At 38.1% G+C, this 18186-nt stretch overlaps 1 protein-coding gene across 3 annotated transcripts in view; it reads right to left on the minus strand.

Moving 5' to 3' along the window:
• SEC23IP (SEC23 interacting protein) overlaps positions 1 to 16155 on the minus strand; it is a 36561-nt gene extending 20406 nt beyond the window's left edge. The window contains exons 1-6 of one of the 3 annotated variants that reach the window (XM_045506545.2): positions 15902 to 16155; positions 11077 to 11609; positions 8948 to 9170; positions 7950 to 8143; positions 5334 to 5423; positions 970 to 1090 (exon numbers count right to left, since the gene is read on the minus strand). In XM_045506545.2, coding sequence (XP_045362501.1) covers positions 970 to 1090; positions 5334 to 5423; positions 7950 to 8143; positions 8948 to 9170; positions 11077 to 11609; positions 15902 to 16064 — 1324 coding nt within the window. In that variant the 5' untranslated portion in view covers positions 16065 to 16155. The remainder of the gene's footprint in view (positions 1 to 969; positions 1091 to 5333; positions 5424 to 7949; positions 8144 to 8947; positions 9171 to 11076; positions 11610 to 15901) is intronic. The other 2 variants (XM_010969880.3, XM_010969879.3) reach the window with 2 other exon arrangements.
• Between the last annotated feature and the right edge of the window lie 2031 nt (positions 16156 to 18186).

The following is an 18186-nucleotide window of genomic DNA, read 5'->3' on the forward strand; positions in this document are numbered from 1 at the left end:
GTCTATCTTGGCAAGTAACAGTGGACTAGACCACGGAGTGGAGGAAGCAGGCCATCTCTGATCCCAGAGGCTATCAACAAATGATGAGCAGCAGTTTTGTACCCATAGAGGCTCCGTAAGCTTGCAATTTCTTCAGAAGCCCCCAGAGCACAAAGCTTCACATGGAGAAGCAATTTGCCAACATAAAACTTCAAAATCTTTTCCCAAAAATCCTTCTCTTTGTTAATTTCATACATACTGTACATGAACATTTCCAAGTTAAATCTACTATTTTACTCTGGTTATTTCATTCAGATTCATAATATCAGTACACTTATTCTGCAATTTCATGAAACAATGAAACAAATATGAAGTATGTAATTGTCAAAATAAAATCTATACTTTACATGGTGTAATAGGAGAAACCAAAGCACAAACACTGGAGCAGGAGTTGGCAAACAACGGCCCAGAGGCCAAATCCTGCTCACTGCCTATTTTTATAAATAAAGCTTTATTGCAACACAGCCATACCCATTTGTTTACAGACTGTCTATAAATGCTTTCACACCACAAAGGCAGATTTGAGTAGATACAGCAGAGTCCACATGGCCTGCAAAGCCTAAAATATTTACTACTTGGCCCTTTGCAAAAAAAAATTTGCCACTCCTACACTAGAATAATACAAACTAGTTGAGGCATGACAAAACAAGCCCCCAAATATTGTCAAAGGCCTAGCTGCAACCAGCAAAGTGCTTCCTCACAATAATTTATATTTAAGAATCTATATTATATGGTTTGTACATTTTCAACAGAATTCTAAATTTAAAAATGAACAGATAAAAAAGTAATAAAATTAAAAGGAAAGATATGTGCCAACCTGGCTGATTTCTGCATGTTATGGCAGGTAATCCTAATAATTGTTTCCTTTCTTCATCATTCTAAAATAGAAAAGTCTAAAAATGACCTTGGTCATAAACAAATTACACATACCATCAGGAATTTCATCAAGATTATCATCAATCCCGCGCTTTACAACCCTGGGCCTTGTCTGTCCATCTTGTGTGGTTCCCCATTCATCTGGCACTGATGAAGGCTGGAACTGAACAATAACCTTCAAGATACAAGAGAAGGGTTATGACAGAGCTCACTACCAATTCATTTCCACCATAAGTTAAACAATGTACTTCAATACATAATAAACTACTTCACAATACAATTTATAAATCAAGTACTAGTAGTATTGTTCCTCCAAAACCAATTTTGTAATAGTCCTGCTAGTGCTCAGTAATCATCAAAACTAAGCAAATCAATACCACTATTTCCAATGCTTATACTGGAAAATAATCAACTACATGCGAAGTGGTATGCCTTGATTTAAAAATGTAACAGACATCTAGGTTTACACATGAGAAACTGAGGAAAAGTTACTTGCAACAGAGGAATCTCTGTTTTATAAATGCATATAAGGCAAAATCCTTTAAATAATAATTTGCAAATTCAATTTCAATGCCAAAAAGAGATTTACCTACCACTTCTCAGGAAGACATATACTATTCTGTTAAATCAACCGTATTAAATTGAGCCTGAGGTGATATGGAAAAATCTCAAACAAACAACCTAACATACCAACTAAAGGAATTAGAAAAAGGAAAACTAACAAAACCCAAAGTCAGTAGGAGGAAGTAAATAATAAAGATCAGAGAGAAAATAAGAGACCAAAAAAAAAAAATAGGAAAGAACAATGAAACCAAAAGCTGCTTTTTAGAAAAGATAAACAGAACTGATAAACCTTCAGCCAGTCTCATCTAGAAGAAAAGAGCATCCATAAACAAAATAAGAAATGAAACAGGAGAAATAACAACCAATATCAGAGACACAAAAAAAATCATAAGAAAATACCATGAACAGTTATATACCAACAAATTGGACAAATTAGAAGAAATGGACAAATTTCTAGAGCCATACATTTGCCAAGACTACATCAAGAAGAAAAAGACAATTTGAACAGACCAATCACTAGTAGTGAAATTGAATTTGTAATTTAAAAAAATTCCCAGCAAACAAAAGTCAAGGACCAGACAGCTTCACAGGGGAATTCTACCAAACATATAAAGAAGATCTAATACCTATCCTTCTGAAACTATTCCAAAAAGTTGAAGAGGAGGGAACACTCCCAAATTCATTCTATGATGCTACCATTACCCTGACACCAAAACCAAAGACACTGCAGAAAAAGAAAATTAGAGGCCAATATCTTTAATGAATATAGATGCAAAAGTTATCAATAACATATTAGCAAACTGAATCCAACAATATACAAAAAGGATCATACACCATGGGCATGTGGGATTTATTCTAAAGATGCAAGGATGGTTCAATATTTCTAAATCAATCAATGTAATACACCACATTAACAAAAGGAAGGATAAAAATCACATGATTATCTCAATAGATGCAGAAAAAGCATTTGACAAAATTCAGCATCCATTCACAATAAAAACTCTCATCAGACTTGGTAGAGAGGGAACATATTGTCACATAATAAAGGCCATTTATGACAAACCCACAGCTAACATCATACTCAATAGTGAAAAGCTGACAGTATTTCCTCTAAATTTAGAAATAAAACAAGGATGCCCACTCATGACACCTCTTTTTAACACAGAGTTGGAAATCCTAGCTGCAGTAATCAGACAAGAAAAAGAAATAAAAGGTATCCAAATTGGAAGGGAAAAAGTAAAACTGTCACTATTTGCAATGACATGACACTATACATAGAAAACCCTAAAGTCTCCACCAAAAAACTATTAGAACTGATGAATGAATTTAGTAAAGTTGCAGGATACAAGACTAATATACAGAAATCTGTTGCTCTTCTATACAGTAATAATGATCAGAAAGAGAAAGACAAAAAGAAAAAAAATCCTATGATCCAGCAATCCCATTCCTGGGCATATATCCAGAGGGAACCTTAATTCAAAAAGACACATGCACCCAATGTTCACAGCAGTGCTATTTACAATAGCCAAGACACGAAAACAACCTAAATGTACATCGACAGATAAAGAAGTTGTGGTGTATTTATACAATGGAATACTACTCAGCCATAAAAAATAAAATAATGCTATTTGCAGCAACATGGATGAACCGAGAATGTCATTCTAAGTGAAGTAAATCACAAAGAGAAAGAAAAATACCACATGTTATCACTTATATGTGGAATCTAAAAAAAAATAAAGACAAATGAACTTATTTACAAAACAGAAACAGATTCAGACATAGAAAACAAACTTATGGTTACCAGGGGTGGGGAGGAAGTGGGAAGGGATAAATTGGGCGTTTGAGATTTGTAGATATTAATATATATAAAATAGAAAAACAACCAAGCTTATACTGTAAAGCACAGGAAACAACATTCAGTATCTTGTACTAACCTATGGTGAAGAATATGAGAACGAATGTATGTATGTTCCTATGTGACTGAAGTATTGTGCTATACACCAGAAAGTGACACATTGTAAACTGACTGTACTTCAATAAAAATATATTTTAAAAAATAAAGTCCTGCTTAATAAGCAAAAAAAAAAAAAAAAATCCTGTTTAAAATGACATTGAACAGAATAAAATATCTAGGAACAAACTTAACCAAGGAGATGAAAAACCATGCACCCTAATGTTCACAGCAACACTATTTACAATAGCCAAGATATGGAAGCAATCTAAGTGCCCGTCAATAGACGAATGGATAAAGAAGATGTGGTACCTGTACACACACACACACACACACACACACACACACACACACACACACACACACACATGGGGGGGAATATTACTCAGCCATAAAAAAGAATAAAATTCTGCCACCTGCAGCAACACGGACCTAGGGAATACTAGGCATAGTAAAGTATGTCAAAGAAAGACAAACACTGTATGTTACCACTATTTGTGCAATCTAAAAAACAAAACAAATGAGGGTATACAGCAAAACAGAAAAAGATTCACAGATTAAAAAAAAACAAAAACAAAACAAAACAAAAAACCTAGTGGTTACCAGTGGAGAGAGAGGAGTGGAGAGGGCAAGACAGGAGCATGGGATTAAGAGATACAAACTACTCTGCATAAAATAGATAAGCAACAAGGATATATTGTATAGCACAGGGAATTCTAGCCATTATTTTGTAATAACTTTTAATGGAGCGTAATCTGTAAAAGTATTGAATTGCAATGTTGTACACCTTAAACTAACATAATATTGTATATCAACTAAACTACACTTCAATAAAAAAAAAAAAAAGTTTAACATCAAACTTCCCCCTCAAAAAGTGAATGCATGCAAGATGGTATGCAACTCTTTTTGTGTTTATGTAAAAAACAAAAGTTAAAAAAAAAACAAAAGGATAAGAGTGGTTGCCATTAAGAGGCAAAACTAGGAAAATGCAGGGGTAGGAGGCTTTATTTTTCATTTGATACCTTTCTATACTGTTTAAATTTTGATGGCATATGAATATGTTTTTATTTTAACTTACTTTAATATCAGAAAGGACTACAGCAGTGGTTAAAATATAGGTTATCTTTGCTTTTCTTTTATATGTTTTTGTAATAAATAACGTATGTTCTGAGAAACTACTGTATGCCAAGCACTATGCTAGATGATTTGGCATAAATTATCTCACTACATCTAAAATATGACCCTGGGAGATAAATCTTATTATAGGTGATAAACTGGAGCTCAGAGAGATTAAGGATGGTAAATGGAAGAATCTGAACACCACACCCAATATCTTAAAAAAAGAAAAAGAAAAAAAAAGGAAAGCTTCTTGAAGACAATACAAATAAACTGAGGAAGAACATTTTTTACTTTAAAGGTTTAAATAAACCATCATCAAGGGCACGGTAGGCAAACTATGGCCTGCAGGTCAAATCTGGCCCACCACTTGTTTTTATAAATAAAATTTTATTGAAAATAGCCATGCCTATTGGTTTATATATTGCTGTCGCTGCCTTCAGAGACTACATGGCTGATAAAGCCTTAAATATTTACTCTCCAGCCCTTCACAAAAAAAGTCTGCTGATCCCAACCAAGTAAAACTTATATCAAGCTTAACTTCAATGATGTATACTTAGCTTCAGCTACTATGTTACCATAAACAGAAACTTCATGAAAGAAATTTAAATTTACATTTCATTTTTCATTTTTGTTTCTATCAACAATGTGAACTACAGTAAACTTAAAAGCAATGCACTTGTTATAAATATATCCCTACTACAGAATAAAAATGAACATTTATCAAACATATTCAGCAAAGTAATTATTTTTAAATACCTAAACATTTTAATATCTTAAGCAATACCTTTGGATTGTGCATAACAATTGTTTCTCCACTTGGAAACTCTAATCTGCGGTGCCACTGATTTGTGGTTACAGCTTTTTTATATTCAGCCTACAACGGAAACAACATATAATCCAGTATGACAAATCTATATCACATTAAGAGAAAGTGGAAGAAAATTATAATCATGATGGTAATTAAAAATAACAGTAATAGCAGCTCTCATGCACTAACTGGTTACCATACTTACCATCACTTTACATACAGAACCTCACTTAACTACTTGCAATCGTTTCTAAATAATATTATCCCTATTACATAGAGGTAAAAACCAAGGTTTAGACAGTCTATGAATTTCTTAGGGCTGCCATAACAAAGTATCACAAACCGAGTGGCTTATAATAACAGAAACGTATTGCCTTACAGTTCTGGAGGCCAGAAGTCTGAAATCAAGGTGTCAACAGGGCCACATTCCCTCTGAAACCTACAGGGAACTCCTTCCTCTCCTCACTAGCTCCTGGTGGTCTCTTGGCAATCTTCACTGTTCCTTGGCTTACAGACCCATCACTCCAATCCTCTACTTTCACATGGCCTTCTCCTTCTGTATCTGTCTTACCACTGCTGTCTTCTTATAAGGACACCGCTCATATTGAATCAGCGACCCACATGACTCCCATAGGATCTCATCTTAATTAATTACATATGCAATGACCCTATTTCCAAAATAAAGTCACATTCTAAGGTACTAGCGGTTAGGACTTCAACCTATCTTTTTTGGAGGGACACAATTCAACTGCTGGCAGGCATTTTTAACTCACAGTTGCACAAGACCGCACAGTGATCACAGTGGTAGGGAGCAAAAGCAGAAGTGTCACTCACTCCCACCCACAACTTTCTGACTCCAAAGACTTGACTGTGCACCCATTCTCCTACTCTTCCTCCAGAGACACTATTCTGTTTTCTGTGCCTGCTTTCAGGGACAACATGGCTGATAGAGCCTTAAATATTTACTCCCCAGCCCTTCACAAAAACATCTGCTGATCCCAATCAAGTAAAAATTGTATCAAGCTTAACTTGAAAACTTTTAAAAAGCAGTGAGGAAAAAGGTCAAACTGTGGGTCATGACCAGTAATAAACTGTAAAATCAATGTTTTAAAGGAAATATAAAGTATCTAAATGAATGATATCTAGATTCATTCTAGATATGAATGTCCCATGGATCTTTGTTTTTAGTGGTGTGTTAGAGCTAATCACACACACCTCTTCCCAACTGTGTCCAGTTACATCATGTTGGTAGCTTAAAATTGGCCACGGTGGGAGTATTTACACCATGGAAATCAGCAAACACTAAATCAGGAGCTTTCTTCCCTGGAGAGCCAGTTTATCAAACACTACTGTTTCTGATAAATAAATACACACAAATATGTGTGTGTGTGTGTGTATACAAAATGCGTGTACTAAATCTCAGTGTAAAATCTACCTTACTATTGGTTGAAGTTAAAAAAAATTTGAAGCCTCTGTTCTCAACAAGCTTTTTTCCCAATTTACTTAACCCCAACTAACATTGTCTTACTTTAGGCCAATACTCACCTTTTCATACTGATTTGGTTATAGAATAGTATTTCATAGTCACTACTATAGAGATTAATATTCCTGGGGCAGGCACAATTGACAACGCCTAAGAATTGCATTTACAAATTTTCTTTTGAAAAAGCAAATTACTCCACAAAATATATGTACTATTTTAACTGTTAGGAAAAAATATATATGAATAGATAAAGAACAGTCTAAGAAAATATTTTTAAATGTAAAATTTGACTTGAAAGGATGATAAGATTGTGATTTTTTTCTCTTATTTCTATTATTATTATGTTCTTCAAGGATAAAAAAATTTAGTAATTAATAGTTGTTAGACTTGACTGTCAGCTCCTAAACAGAACATAAGGCCCCGTCCTTGCTTGAAGCTTTCAAAATATGAATCTAGGTAAGATTAACATTTTAGAGGCTCCTTTTAACATCAATATTAGTACTGTTTTAATGTTTAATGTTACTGTTGGTTATATAAGTTTTAGTAACTAACACATTAAAAAATAGTAACTAAACCGTTTCATTCTTCATTTCCCATGTATACAGATGAATTCATTTAACTTATCTCAAATACTTAATACTCAATAACTAAGTAGAACTGTAACAAGAAATTAACACAATTATGTAAAACAACATTAACCATCAGTTTTAAGGTGGCTAAAAAGTCACAACATTTGTTCCTATTATATTTATTTTCATAAACAAAGCCTTTTACTAAATAATAATTTGAAAAGCATCCATATGCTTGACATGTGTTGTCAACAGCAGATTCCAGCAGCCTAAGTTCTTCTGAAGGTTTGATACAAGTACCCTATTAGATTAGATTTGTGATGTGCCCCTGAATAACATTCTGTCTTTAGACCTCGAGGCCATGAGTAGCACCTCGTGAATGATGGCACCACCTAGAAAGCAATCTTCTTTGTGAACAGGATCAAGATAGGCTCCCTTTTACATAAAGTCTGCCCACTGTGAGCGGTGTTACATGAGGTGCCAATGTATACAGAATCTATGTGTCTTAAAGAAAAGCATAAAGGAATAAAGCCCACTTACCTCTAGTTTTTCACTGAAGTCCTCTGTATAGGGAATAAATCTGCTATCTGTGTCCCCTTTGTAAAACCAAGTACAGCGTCTCACTTCAGCTGGCTCCTCCTCCCAGTACACAGCTTTCCTCATTCGGTCATAGAGGTAAACATCATAGCGCCCTCCATCCGTGCCTAGCACCACACTCTCTGGGTCTGGCTGGACTGGAGCACAAAGTCCACAGTTTAACTCAACAGTTACCAGGTATATTTAAAAGTAATAAATAATGAATATAGTGACTCATCTACCCTTAAAGACAAAGAACTAAGCTCATTTTTGTTCAAAAATAGAAATGTAAGATTAATTTGTGCCCCTCAAAATGATGACTCTTTTAAGTGGGGAAGAAATAACCAGGGCAAAATATAAATACATGATCATGAAATAATTCAAATAACTGGTAGATTTCTTCTTTATCAAGTCAAAGCAGCAATGCTCCATGAAGCAAGCTTTTAAAGAATAAGTGATATTTAAGTCCCAAGATGAAATATCATCAGGATAAAGAAAGAAACTTATTTCTACACTGCAAGACTTCTCAGCGTCTTAACACAGTCCTGCACTATCTCAAGAGATAGATGTAGTTACAGCTCTTCGAAAAACTCATCTAACCACAGAACACTTTTTTTACAGCATCTTCAAGAACAAGAGTGCCATAAAAAAAAATTTATGAATGCCCTATAGCTACAAACAAGGAAGGGAAATAAGAAAACTGACACCTGGGTTATATGAACTACTCTATTTCTTGGACTTAAAACACCTTTAAACAAAAAAGAAAACTACTAAAACATTTCTTCAAATATCTTGCTCAAATAACTCAGAATGTATACTAATATCATCTTAAGGTACAGGGGCTGGTGGACTCTACAAGGACCAAAGAATCTGACATTCATAAAAAGCAGGCCATGGATAAATGGGCTCTTCATTCCTCTCTTCCTAAAATCAGATACAAATGATGCAGGATCCATGCTTACCTGAATTATAGATTTCTTCAAGATTCAAAGAGTCAAACACACTGAAAGGCATCCATAGTTGTTTGTATTCTACCTCCTTGCAGTAAAACCAGTGGGGCTGGACAGGTTCATATTGGTTCTGAAGTAGAAAAGGTGGCGGCGCTTGCACAGGGGGACCCACAGGTTTAGCAGGTGCCTGCTGCTGGATTGGTGGGGACAACCCTGGTTGCACTGGAGGAGGAACCTGGAGGGACAAAAGTTAGGACCATCAGGTCTGTCCAAAGGAACAATTTTGTATATGCTTCAGACCCAAACTAACATTAGTAATAATTATCCTAATTATTTCTCTACACAAACAATTAATAACTAGGCTCCAAAGCGATTAAAAATTTTTTAAAATCTAGCAAAACCCAAAATCAGTTGCAAAGTGAACAGGACTTTCTCACACTGATGACAAAGTAAATTAATACCTTTATAAAAATCAATCTAACAATATGCCTCCTATGATTTATTTAATCTTTAAAATGTGCATATTCCTTGACCTAGCCATTCCATTTGTAAGAATTCATCCTAAAGATGTAATTGTAAAAATTCACCCATAAGCATGTATACCAAAAGGTTACTTATAATAGGCAATCACTGGATACAATCTAAATGTCTAACAGAAACCTGATTAAATCAATCATATTTTATTCAAATGCTGGAATTCTCTAGAACCACTAAGAATGTTTAAGAAAAAAATATTTATAACATCTAAAATATGTTCACAAAAAACATGTTTGTCTGGAAAAAAACTACCTGTCTAGAAAAAAAGATAAGAAAGACATAAAACAAAATAAAAACAGTTTTCTAGCAGCAATTTTTATTCATTTGGCTATTCTGCATTTTTCAAATTTTCTGCATTGAAAATACTTTTTTTAATGAAAATAGTTTTAAATCAGAATACATCAAAAAATCATTTCAGAACATTCTATCAAGGTTAAGTGTACTGAGGTTGATAACTGTATTGTGGTTATGGAAAAGAATATCCTTAGTCTTGGGAAATACATACTACGGTATTTAGGAGTAAAGAATCACAATGTATTTAACTGACTCTCAAATGTTTTCCCCCAAAACTGCACATGTACAGAGTAAGAAAGGAAGGAAGGGAGGGAGAAGGAAAGAGAATGCCTGAATGTGTCACTGTGCGTGTTCACAAATGACAGAACAAATAGGGCAAAATGTTCACGACAGGTAGATCTGGGTTAGGGTATTGCGGCGTTCTTTGTCCTATTTTTATTTTTGTAATTTTTCTTTAAATTTTAAATTATCATTTTTAAAATTCTTAATCAGAAATCTTTTCAAAATCTCACCAGCAAAGTATACTAACTCATATTACATACCACAAATCTACTTTCCAATACACTGAAATCCAACATTACCAAGAGGTTGTGTATTGGTATGATTTAGATTACATGATAAATGGAGCCCAGTCTCTATCCCTAAGAGGGAAGTCAGGTTACGTTCTGACTGCAATACTACTATCTCTGCCACACTGAGTTGGGTTCTTAATTCTTCCTTTCAATCCTTCCCCTTTTTTTGATTCAGTTCATTTCCCTTTGGAAGTCAGCTGAATAATTAGTGGGGAAAAATCATAAGGGAATTTCATAAAATCTACCCAATGCAAAAGTGATTCCATCACTCCCCTGAGACAGTTTGTCTGTCTAGACCCACACTTCATAAATATAAATAAAGGAAATTATTGGAGTAATCAATTTTAGTCCCAGTAATTGTTTTGATTAAATAGTATAATTAAAAAATGAGAAGCTGGTAGTCTGCTATAATTGCGTTGACTCTCACACGTCCCTAGATGGCATTTGTTATTGGTATCTTACACTAAACTCTAGAAAATACTGGCATGTGGTTAACTCATTAAAATCAATTACTACTTCCATAAATAGATACTACAAACTAAAATATAAACCAATCAATGAGCTACCTTTACAAGATCGTTTATTTCAAAGTATGTAGCTTATAAAAAACACCCTCTGAAAATAATCTGTCATCATATTGGTTATTAAAAGCACAGTGTTTTTAAAAACATAGGTTAAGATGAGAGAGAGATTAAAAATTAAAGTTCATAATTAGGACATTAAAACATGAGTCCATACCGGTGGCAAAGATCCTGGAGGCATCTGATACATCTGAACGGGGGATCCCGTGGGTGGAGGATGGGTAGGGTGGGCTGGTGTCTGGCACTGCTGCAGCTGCGGTGGTGCAATGTAAGGGTTAGCCCTGCTGCTTACAGCCGTGTGGCGATACGGATTATATCCTTGTTGCGGTGTTCCTTGGGGTGGGCTCCCAAAATTTGAAGGAGGGAGACTGCTAGGTTGAGAAGGCAGGTAAGTATTTATTCCCATCTGCGAAGAAGGTGGAGCACCGTATTGAGCCTTTGGAATGGATGGTGAAAATGCATTCGACACATCCTGGGATCCAGTTGTAAAAGGGAGAGCAGTTGGGGGCTTGGAGAATGCGGACTGGCCAGCCGATGTCACTGCTGTTGTTAACGGTGACTGTCCAATGTTCCCAAAAGGATCACTACTGCTTGATACCTGAGAGAAGTAACTAAATGTCTGTGGGGTAGACGTGTGAGCTGAAGTCTGACCAAGGAAGCTGTCCTCCTCACCAACATCTGTGGAATCCTCTGAAAATGAACAGAAGGATACATGGTTTAAAGATATGCTATCTCTGTAGGTAAGATTCCATACAGCAGATCGAGTAATTATACCTCTTATTTTGTTGTTCAAAGTTACATTTCTGCATCAAAGAAAATAATGAAAAACTCTGTTTTTCTTTTTTCTTTGAAAACTTTTCTTTGAAATGATAAACTAGAAAATATGAGTAAGAAACAACAAAAGGAGGAAAAATTATAACTCATTCATAATCACTGCTAACACTGCAAATACTTTGGTACATACCTTTCCATATCTTTTAAATAGACATAAATAGTTACATATTATTTATTTTGAAAAATAGGTATAAATTATGTATACATATTTGTATATAGGAGCTTTTTAAAATAGAAACAAAATGTATACCTACTATTTTTACATGTTATTTTGAATGCTTTTTCCTGGTAAGAAATAATTCAAATATTATTCCATTACCCAAATAAATGTAACTTTGTTTCTACAGGAATGACAAGAAACTACAGATATTAACTCTGTTGACAAGAAGGGGTGTGTCAGGGCTCTTACCTACAAAGCACTCATTGTACAAATGAACATGTGGTATTTGTATTCCCAAGGCAAAGTAGGTCAACCATTAATTACCATCCCTAAAACCACACAGTACCACAACCAGATAACTAGTCTGGTTAGAGAATGCCGAATGAGTAGTCATTTTCCAACCAAGAAAAGTTCTCCTCGCTTCCCCTTGCCCAACTTGATCTTCACTGGAGGTATTACGAATATAAACTGTTTATCTTCTCTTCCACTACCAAATTATAAAATCAAAATGTTTTCCTTCTATATGGCCTCAATGTGCTCAGTAAACTTTTATGCGCTCTCAGCTTGTAACTCTGTCTTCCTCATCTTTTCATTCTCCTGTCTCATTCCCTCTTATCTCCAACCCCTGGAGGCATGGAGCAGGTCAAAGGGGTGGACTCTCTCCCAGCACACAGGCACGCTATGGTCCCTGCCCTTGGGACCTGTCACAGGGTGGCCTTTCAAGCTCTGAGCTCCCTCTTGACCTCCACTGAAGGAGGCCACTGGGCTCGTGGAGATTCTGGCTTCAGCTCTTAGGATGCTCCCACTATATTCCACACACACTAACTTGACTGAGATCCTCCACTATTCAAAATACTCCTCTGTGCTGTTTCTTTGTACCTAAAAATACCACTTCCTGCACAAGGCCCTAGGTCTGCTTGTTTCATTCTACTTTTTTCATACAGTTCCGGCTCCTACCTCTCTTTTCAGTCACATGAACCTCACTTGGACCCATATTTCTTAGTTCATATCTCAACATCTAAAAGAATGGAAAAAAACACTGTGGTATCTTTCATCCTTTAAGACAACTTGGGATCAACCTGATTCGAGAAACTTTTTTCTGATTAGCATCAATTACAAACGAAGCATCGATCTCTAAAAGCTGCCAGCAGCCTCACCTCAGGGACACTTTCTAATTACATGTGGACACACTTGGCATCAAGACCCATTACTTTAATGAGCACTTGTGTACCTGTGACACTCCCAACTCTGTCTCAAATCGAGATTGATTCATGCGTCCCAGAACCTATTTTCCAACTGCTTCCTCAATACTTTTGACAGGTTCAGCCACATAGTAAGCCTAAACTGAATTCGTCATCTAAACTGTCCCCCTCCGTGTGCTCCTTTCACAGATCTATTGCAATAGAAGTCTGCCAACATCCATCCAGACGCTCAAACCAGAACCTCTCTGACTCCTTCCTGTCTCTCATGCCCTTCCTTTAATCATTCAGATCCTCGTTAAAGAAATACATACACAGTATCCATTATATGCCAGGTGGAGATGGGTCTTGGGGTTAAAACTGAACCGAGAGAAGAGGCCTTTGCATTGACAGTGAGTCACTAAGTCCCAACAATCTGATGGTCTAAAAATCTCTCACATCTGCTCACTGTTCTTCTGTGTGGCTAGGCTAGAGGGCCACCCACTCCTGCCTCACAATGGCCTCCAGACTGACAGCTCTTGCTACAGTCAGCTTTACTCCCATGTAATCTCAGAAAATTCCAGTCTTTCTGAAACAACTCTAATTTCAATGCCTTGCTTAAAACCGTTTAAGGGCACACCCCCACCCCACAGGAGGAACTACAAACTCCTCAGTATGGTATATGAGGCCCTTCGTGATCTGGTCCCCACTGACCGCTTGAGCCACTCCCCTGTACTTGCTTTAGCCACGCTGATCTGGGATAAGGCAAGGAATGGGGCAAGAGAGAAGGAGCAGAGGAAGGAGAGAGAGAAAAAGTGAACACCTACCACCAAATCCCACCAAATCTGCAGGTTTTCTCACACCTCCAGACTCTTACACACGCCTATCTGCCCAGACTCCCTAACTGCTTTGTACCCTTCAACACCCAGCTCACAAATCACCTCCTCTGTGAAGCCCTGAAGGCCTATGAGATGTCCTCTCCCTGGTCAGCCAGCCTGACACCCACAGCTCTCACAGCAGCATATCGATCCCTCTTTCAAGCCATCAAAAACCTGCATCACAATAACTTACACAGCTGGGTACAGTGTGTCTGTACATACTACGCAGTCACCAAGGGCAATGCTGTCTGCTCTTCTGTGTCTCCCTGACATCTGGAACAGAGCCTGGCAAACAGAAGCTGCCCAATCCATGTTTGCTGAATGAATGAAAACTGCTTCCTATGTGTCTCTTTCACTAATGTGTGTCCAATTGCTTCCAATGTGACAGGTCCTTTTGTCTTTGGAAATTCTCTAAACAGGTTTCTAATGATCAAATCTTTTTCAGAGGTGGGAAAATATTTGATCCAGAATTTTAGCCCTAAAAACTATTAATTTTCTTATTAAATAACCTATCTCTAAGAAACCTGTCTCCAAGGCAAATTATCCTGTACTTGAACATGAAAATGTTTAGCATTAATTGATAGTGACACACACAAACAAAATACTATTCAGCAAGGAAGATGGGCATGAGCCAAACATTTGTGAAACAGAGGATGATATGAAAATCCCATGTACGGCTTTATTTATTCCTGCACCCTCCCAGAACATTCTGCTCCAGCCATGCTAGTCCTCCACCAAAATGGCAATGCCTCACCTTTCAGACACACTCTCAAAACAAGACATACATATTCCTGACTCCCATCCTTTTATCTGTTCAACAAGTCTCTACTGAAAAACTGGTCTACAGCATACTAAGCACTGTTCTACATATAAGTTCCTGCTCTAAGGGAGCTTACATTCTAATGGGAAAAAATGTGCACATGTCAGATGGTGAAAAGCACCAAGAAGAAACATAACACTAACGAGGGGGAACTTTCATGTATAGCTGCCTTCTGCTTGTCCTTCTTCACTTTCTGAAACTTTCCTTAGTCCTCCAAGCTAGAATAATTATTCAATGGAAAAATATTCAGCATTTACTGAGGATCTATGTGTTAGACACTAAACAAGATCCTAGAAATAAAAAAGTAAATAAGTCATACGTCAAGTTGCCCACAGTTGCAAACGTCAAGAAGCCCACGGTCCAAAGAAGCAGATATGTTTATTTCACAAACATTTATATCCAGACCCTATATTCAGTGCTTTACAAGAATCAATTGTCTTCTCATTACAGCCCGATGAGGCTGTATATATATATATATGGAAAATGAAGCACAGAGAGGTAAAGTAACATGCTTGAAGTCGCACAGTAACTTATTTGCTGGGCTAAGGCTGGAAAAAGTTCTGCGCTCCTAAACACCAGCCAGGTTATGCCACATAATCTTTAAAATGCAATCTCCCTAGACTGTAATAAAGATATGAACAAAGAGCTAGGGTGCACATAGGAGTCGGGTCCTAAGAACAAGCAAGAGCTCCTTAGAGAAATGATGCACTGCCTTGAAAGATGAGGACCGTATTCTGTACTTAACTCTTGCAACTGTTACGTGTCTATCCTAGGAGATACCCTACTGTATCCTAGGAGAGGCAGCACTAATTTATTTGCATCCCCTGAAAGCACCTGGCACACCTGTAGGTGTTAAACAAAAATTTGTGAAATGCCAATACAGGAGTGGCCAGCAATCGGAACAGAGTTCCTTCGACGAAGAGCCTGGCCCCTGCCCCCAAGATCCCAAAGTCCCCAGGCCACTCAAACTTGGCCACTGATGGCCCTAGCAAGCTACCAAGAGGGTCGGATCCAGGCAGAAGACAGGCCTCCCGTCCGACCCTCATCACCCCACGCCCCCCGCCCGCCTCCCTGCACACACTTGCCCCACCGGACTCCCCTCTCTTTACTACCTCCGGGCAAGAGCAGGGAGGTCGAGGCAGCGGCGGCTTGGGTGACCGGAATAAAGGGCACGTTGAAACTGAGCTCCGTGGCCGAGGACGAGAACAGTAAGTTAGTGCCCGAAGAGGAGGTGGAGGCGGCGCCGCCGCCACCGTTAGGCTTCCTCTCAGCCATGGCTGCGTCCCACCGTCCGTTACACGTCTCCGGCTGGCCGGAGAGGCACCACTGGCCGGAAGCCGATCACATTCGGGGCCAACACACTTCCGCACTTGCGCACAAGGGCCGGAACTCCGGGTGGCTGGTCAGCAGCCCAATCCTTTCCCCTAGGGGGCCGCCAGAAATCAAAATGGCGGCGCAGGCTTCACTCCCGGGTCCTAGCACGTGACAGCCTCCGCCAATGCTCGGGCGCGGCTGGAAGCGGAGGCCGAGGCTGGGGTTGGAGAGCAGGAGAGGAAACGCTGCGGGTTGTGTGAATCAAGTATGAATTGACGCTGAAAGTCTCGGATTGCTCAGGGCGTTCCGGGCTTCTGAAAGTACCAACAGGAACGTTTAACTGGATAAGATTTTGGAGAAATAGCGGAAGCCCGCAGGCGTAGGTAGCAGAGTGCTGTGCGCAGAGGGGAGAAATGTGAGGGCCATTTGTAGCCAAGGTCTAGCCAAACTCACTCCAGCAACCACTTTTAACCCGCCCACGTGTCTTTCTGGACTGAACTGAACTCTTGTCATTGGCCCAGAAATAGAAATGGTAAAACTTTTTAAATTTTTAAGCCAAAGGAAAGGGAAAAAATTTTACGAGAGAAACCAGAGAATTGACATTTAGGTGTGTGACCTTTTTAGATAGCTTTCTATACTTGTCTACAATAATCTGATTTAATCCCAAAATGCACTGTGGATAATTTGGATGTAATTGGCATCTTTCATATAGTTAAAAATTACGAAAGAAAATAAGTAACTTCTTGGAGGGTAGGAGAGGGGGGATAGAAGAAACCCTAAAAGAAGCTTTGAAACAATGAAACTACCCTCTCTCCCAGCTGTTCACACCTATATAGTACCTGTTTATTAACTAATTCAATGACTAGTGTGCTTACTGTCAAAGAAAATGAAAGCCAGGCACTAGTTTAAAGCAGTAAGGATAGATTTTATTCAGTAATAACTATTGCATTAAGGAAGTGGGTACATCATGAACTGCACTAAACTGAACTTCCCCGAAAGGCTGGAGACTTTAAAGACGGGTGTGCTAAGGCAAAGGCACTGAAGGGTGCAAAGGGGTATTGGTCCATGTGACTAGGCCACCCAGGTTTGTTAATTTTGTTAACTGGCACTTATATGTAGGAGAAATAGACTTCTCACATCTTTATGGCAGGCAGTGGTACAACTTAGAGCAAGGTACCCACCAGGCTGGGAGGATACAATTCTCAGGTCCTTGAGAAGACAGTTTTGGGTGACAGAAGACTTATATCTCAAAGTGGCAGAGAAAGGATTTATAATTGCAAGATTTCTAAAGTAACTGCTTTAAAGGAGGTTCAGCAGCCTGTATGCCTATACCTGTTTTGGGTTGGAACAAACAGTAAATTCCTGGCAGTGTTGAGCTTTCTCAGGCAGGCATTTTAAGGGAGACAGGGTTCATCCTGGGGACATGGCCTTAAGCTACTAGTAGCCATGCTACAGTCTGGTTAAGAAGTCTTTGTCATTATTATGGGTGGTCAAGGCAGTATACAAAACACTAGGGGTACCGTGGTATATGAAATAGACACAGGACCCTTCCTTCTTGAGTTTACACTCTGGTCAGGAGGACAGACAACTAAACATATAATAACAATAAACTAAAGTGTGTTGAAAGTTATAATGTAGAATATCCCGAAGTGTGTTATGTGGAATATTGACACTATTAGGAGAGGGAGGTATAACACATCTAGGGGAGGGATAGCAAGTACTTAGAATGATCAGACCATCAACCAAGGACCTACCAAGTCTGGAGTAACATGAAAGACTTTCCTGAAGAAGAAAAGTAAAAGTTGAGACCTGAAAGCCAGTAAGTAGAAGTTAACTGGAAAAACTTGGCAGAAAGGGGGTTGGAGGAAGTGGTGAGAGACAGTTACAGATAAGTTTACTACAGTATGTAGGGAAACCTTAAGATGTGACTTTTGGGCATTAAAAGAAACAGGTTACAACATGGCTGGAGCCCAGGGAGCAACTGGGAGAAAGTTGGGAGATAAGAATGGAAATTAGACCAAGGCCAGATGATGCAGGGTCCTTACAAATTAAGAGCAAAAGGGACTCAAAGAAGGGTCTAAAG

The sequence above is a fragment of the Camelus bactrianus genome, chromosome 11 (assembly GCF_048773025.1).
Source record: "Camelus bactrianus isolate YW-2024 breed Bactrian camel chromosome 11, ASM4877302v1, whole genome shotgun sequence".
Lineage (NCBI taxonomy): Eukaryota > Metazoa > Chordata > Mammalia > Artiodactyla > Camelidae > Camelus > Camelus bactrianus.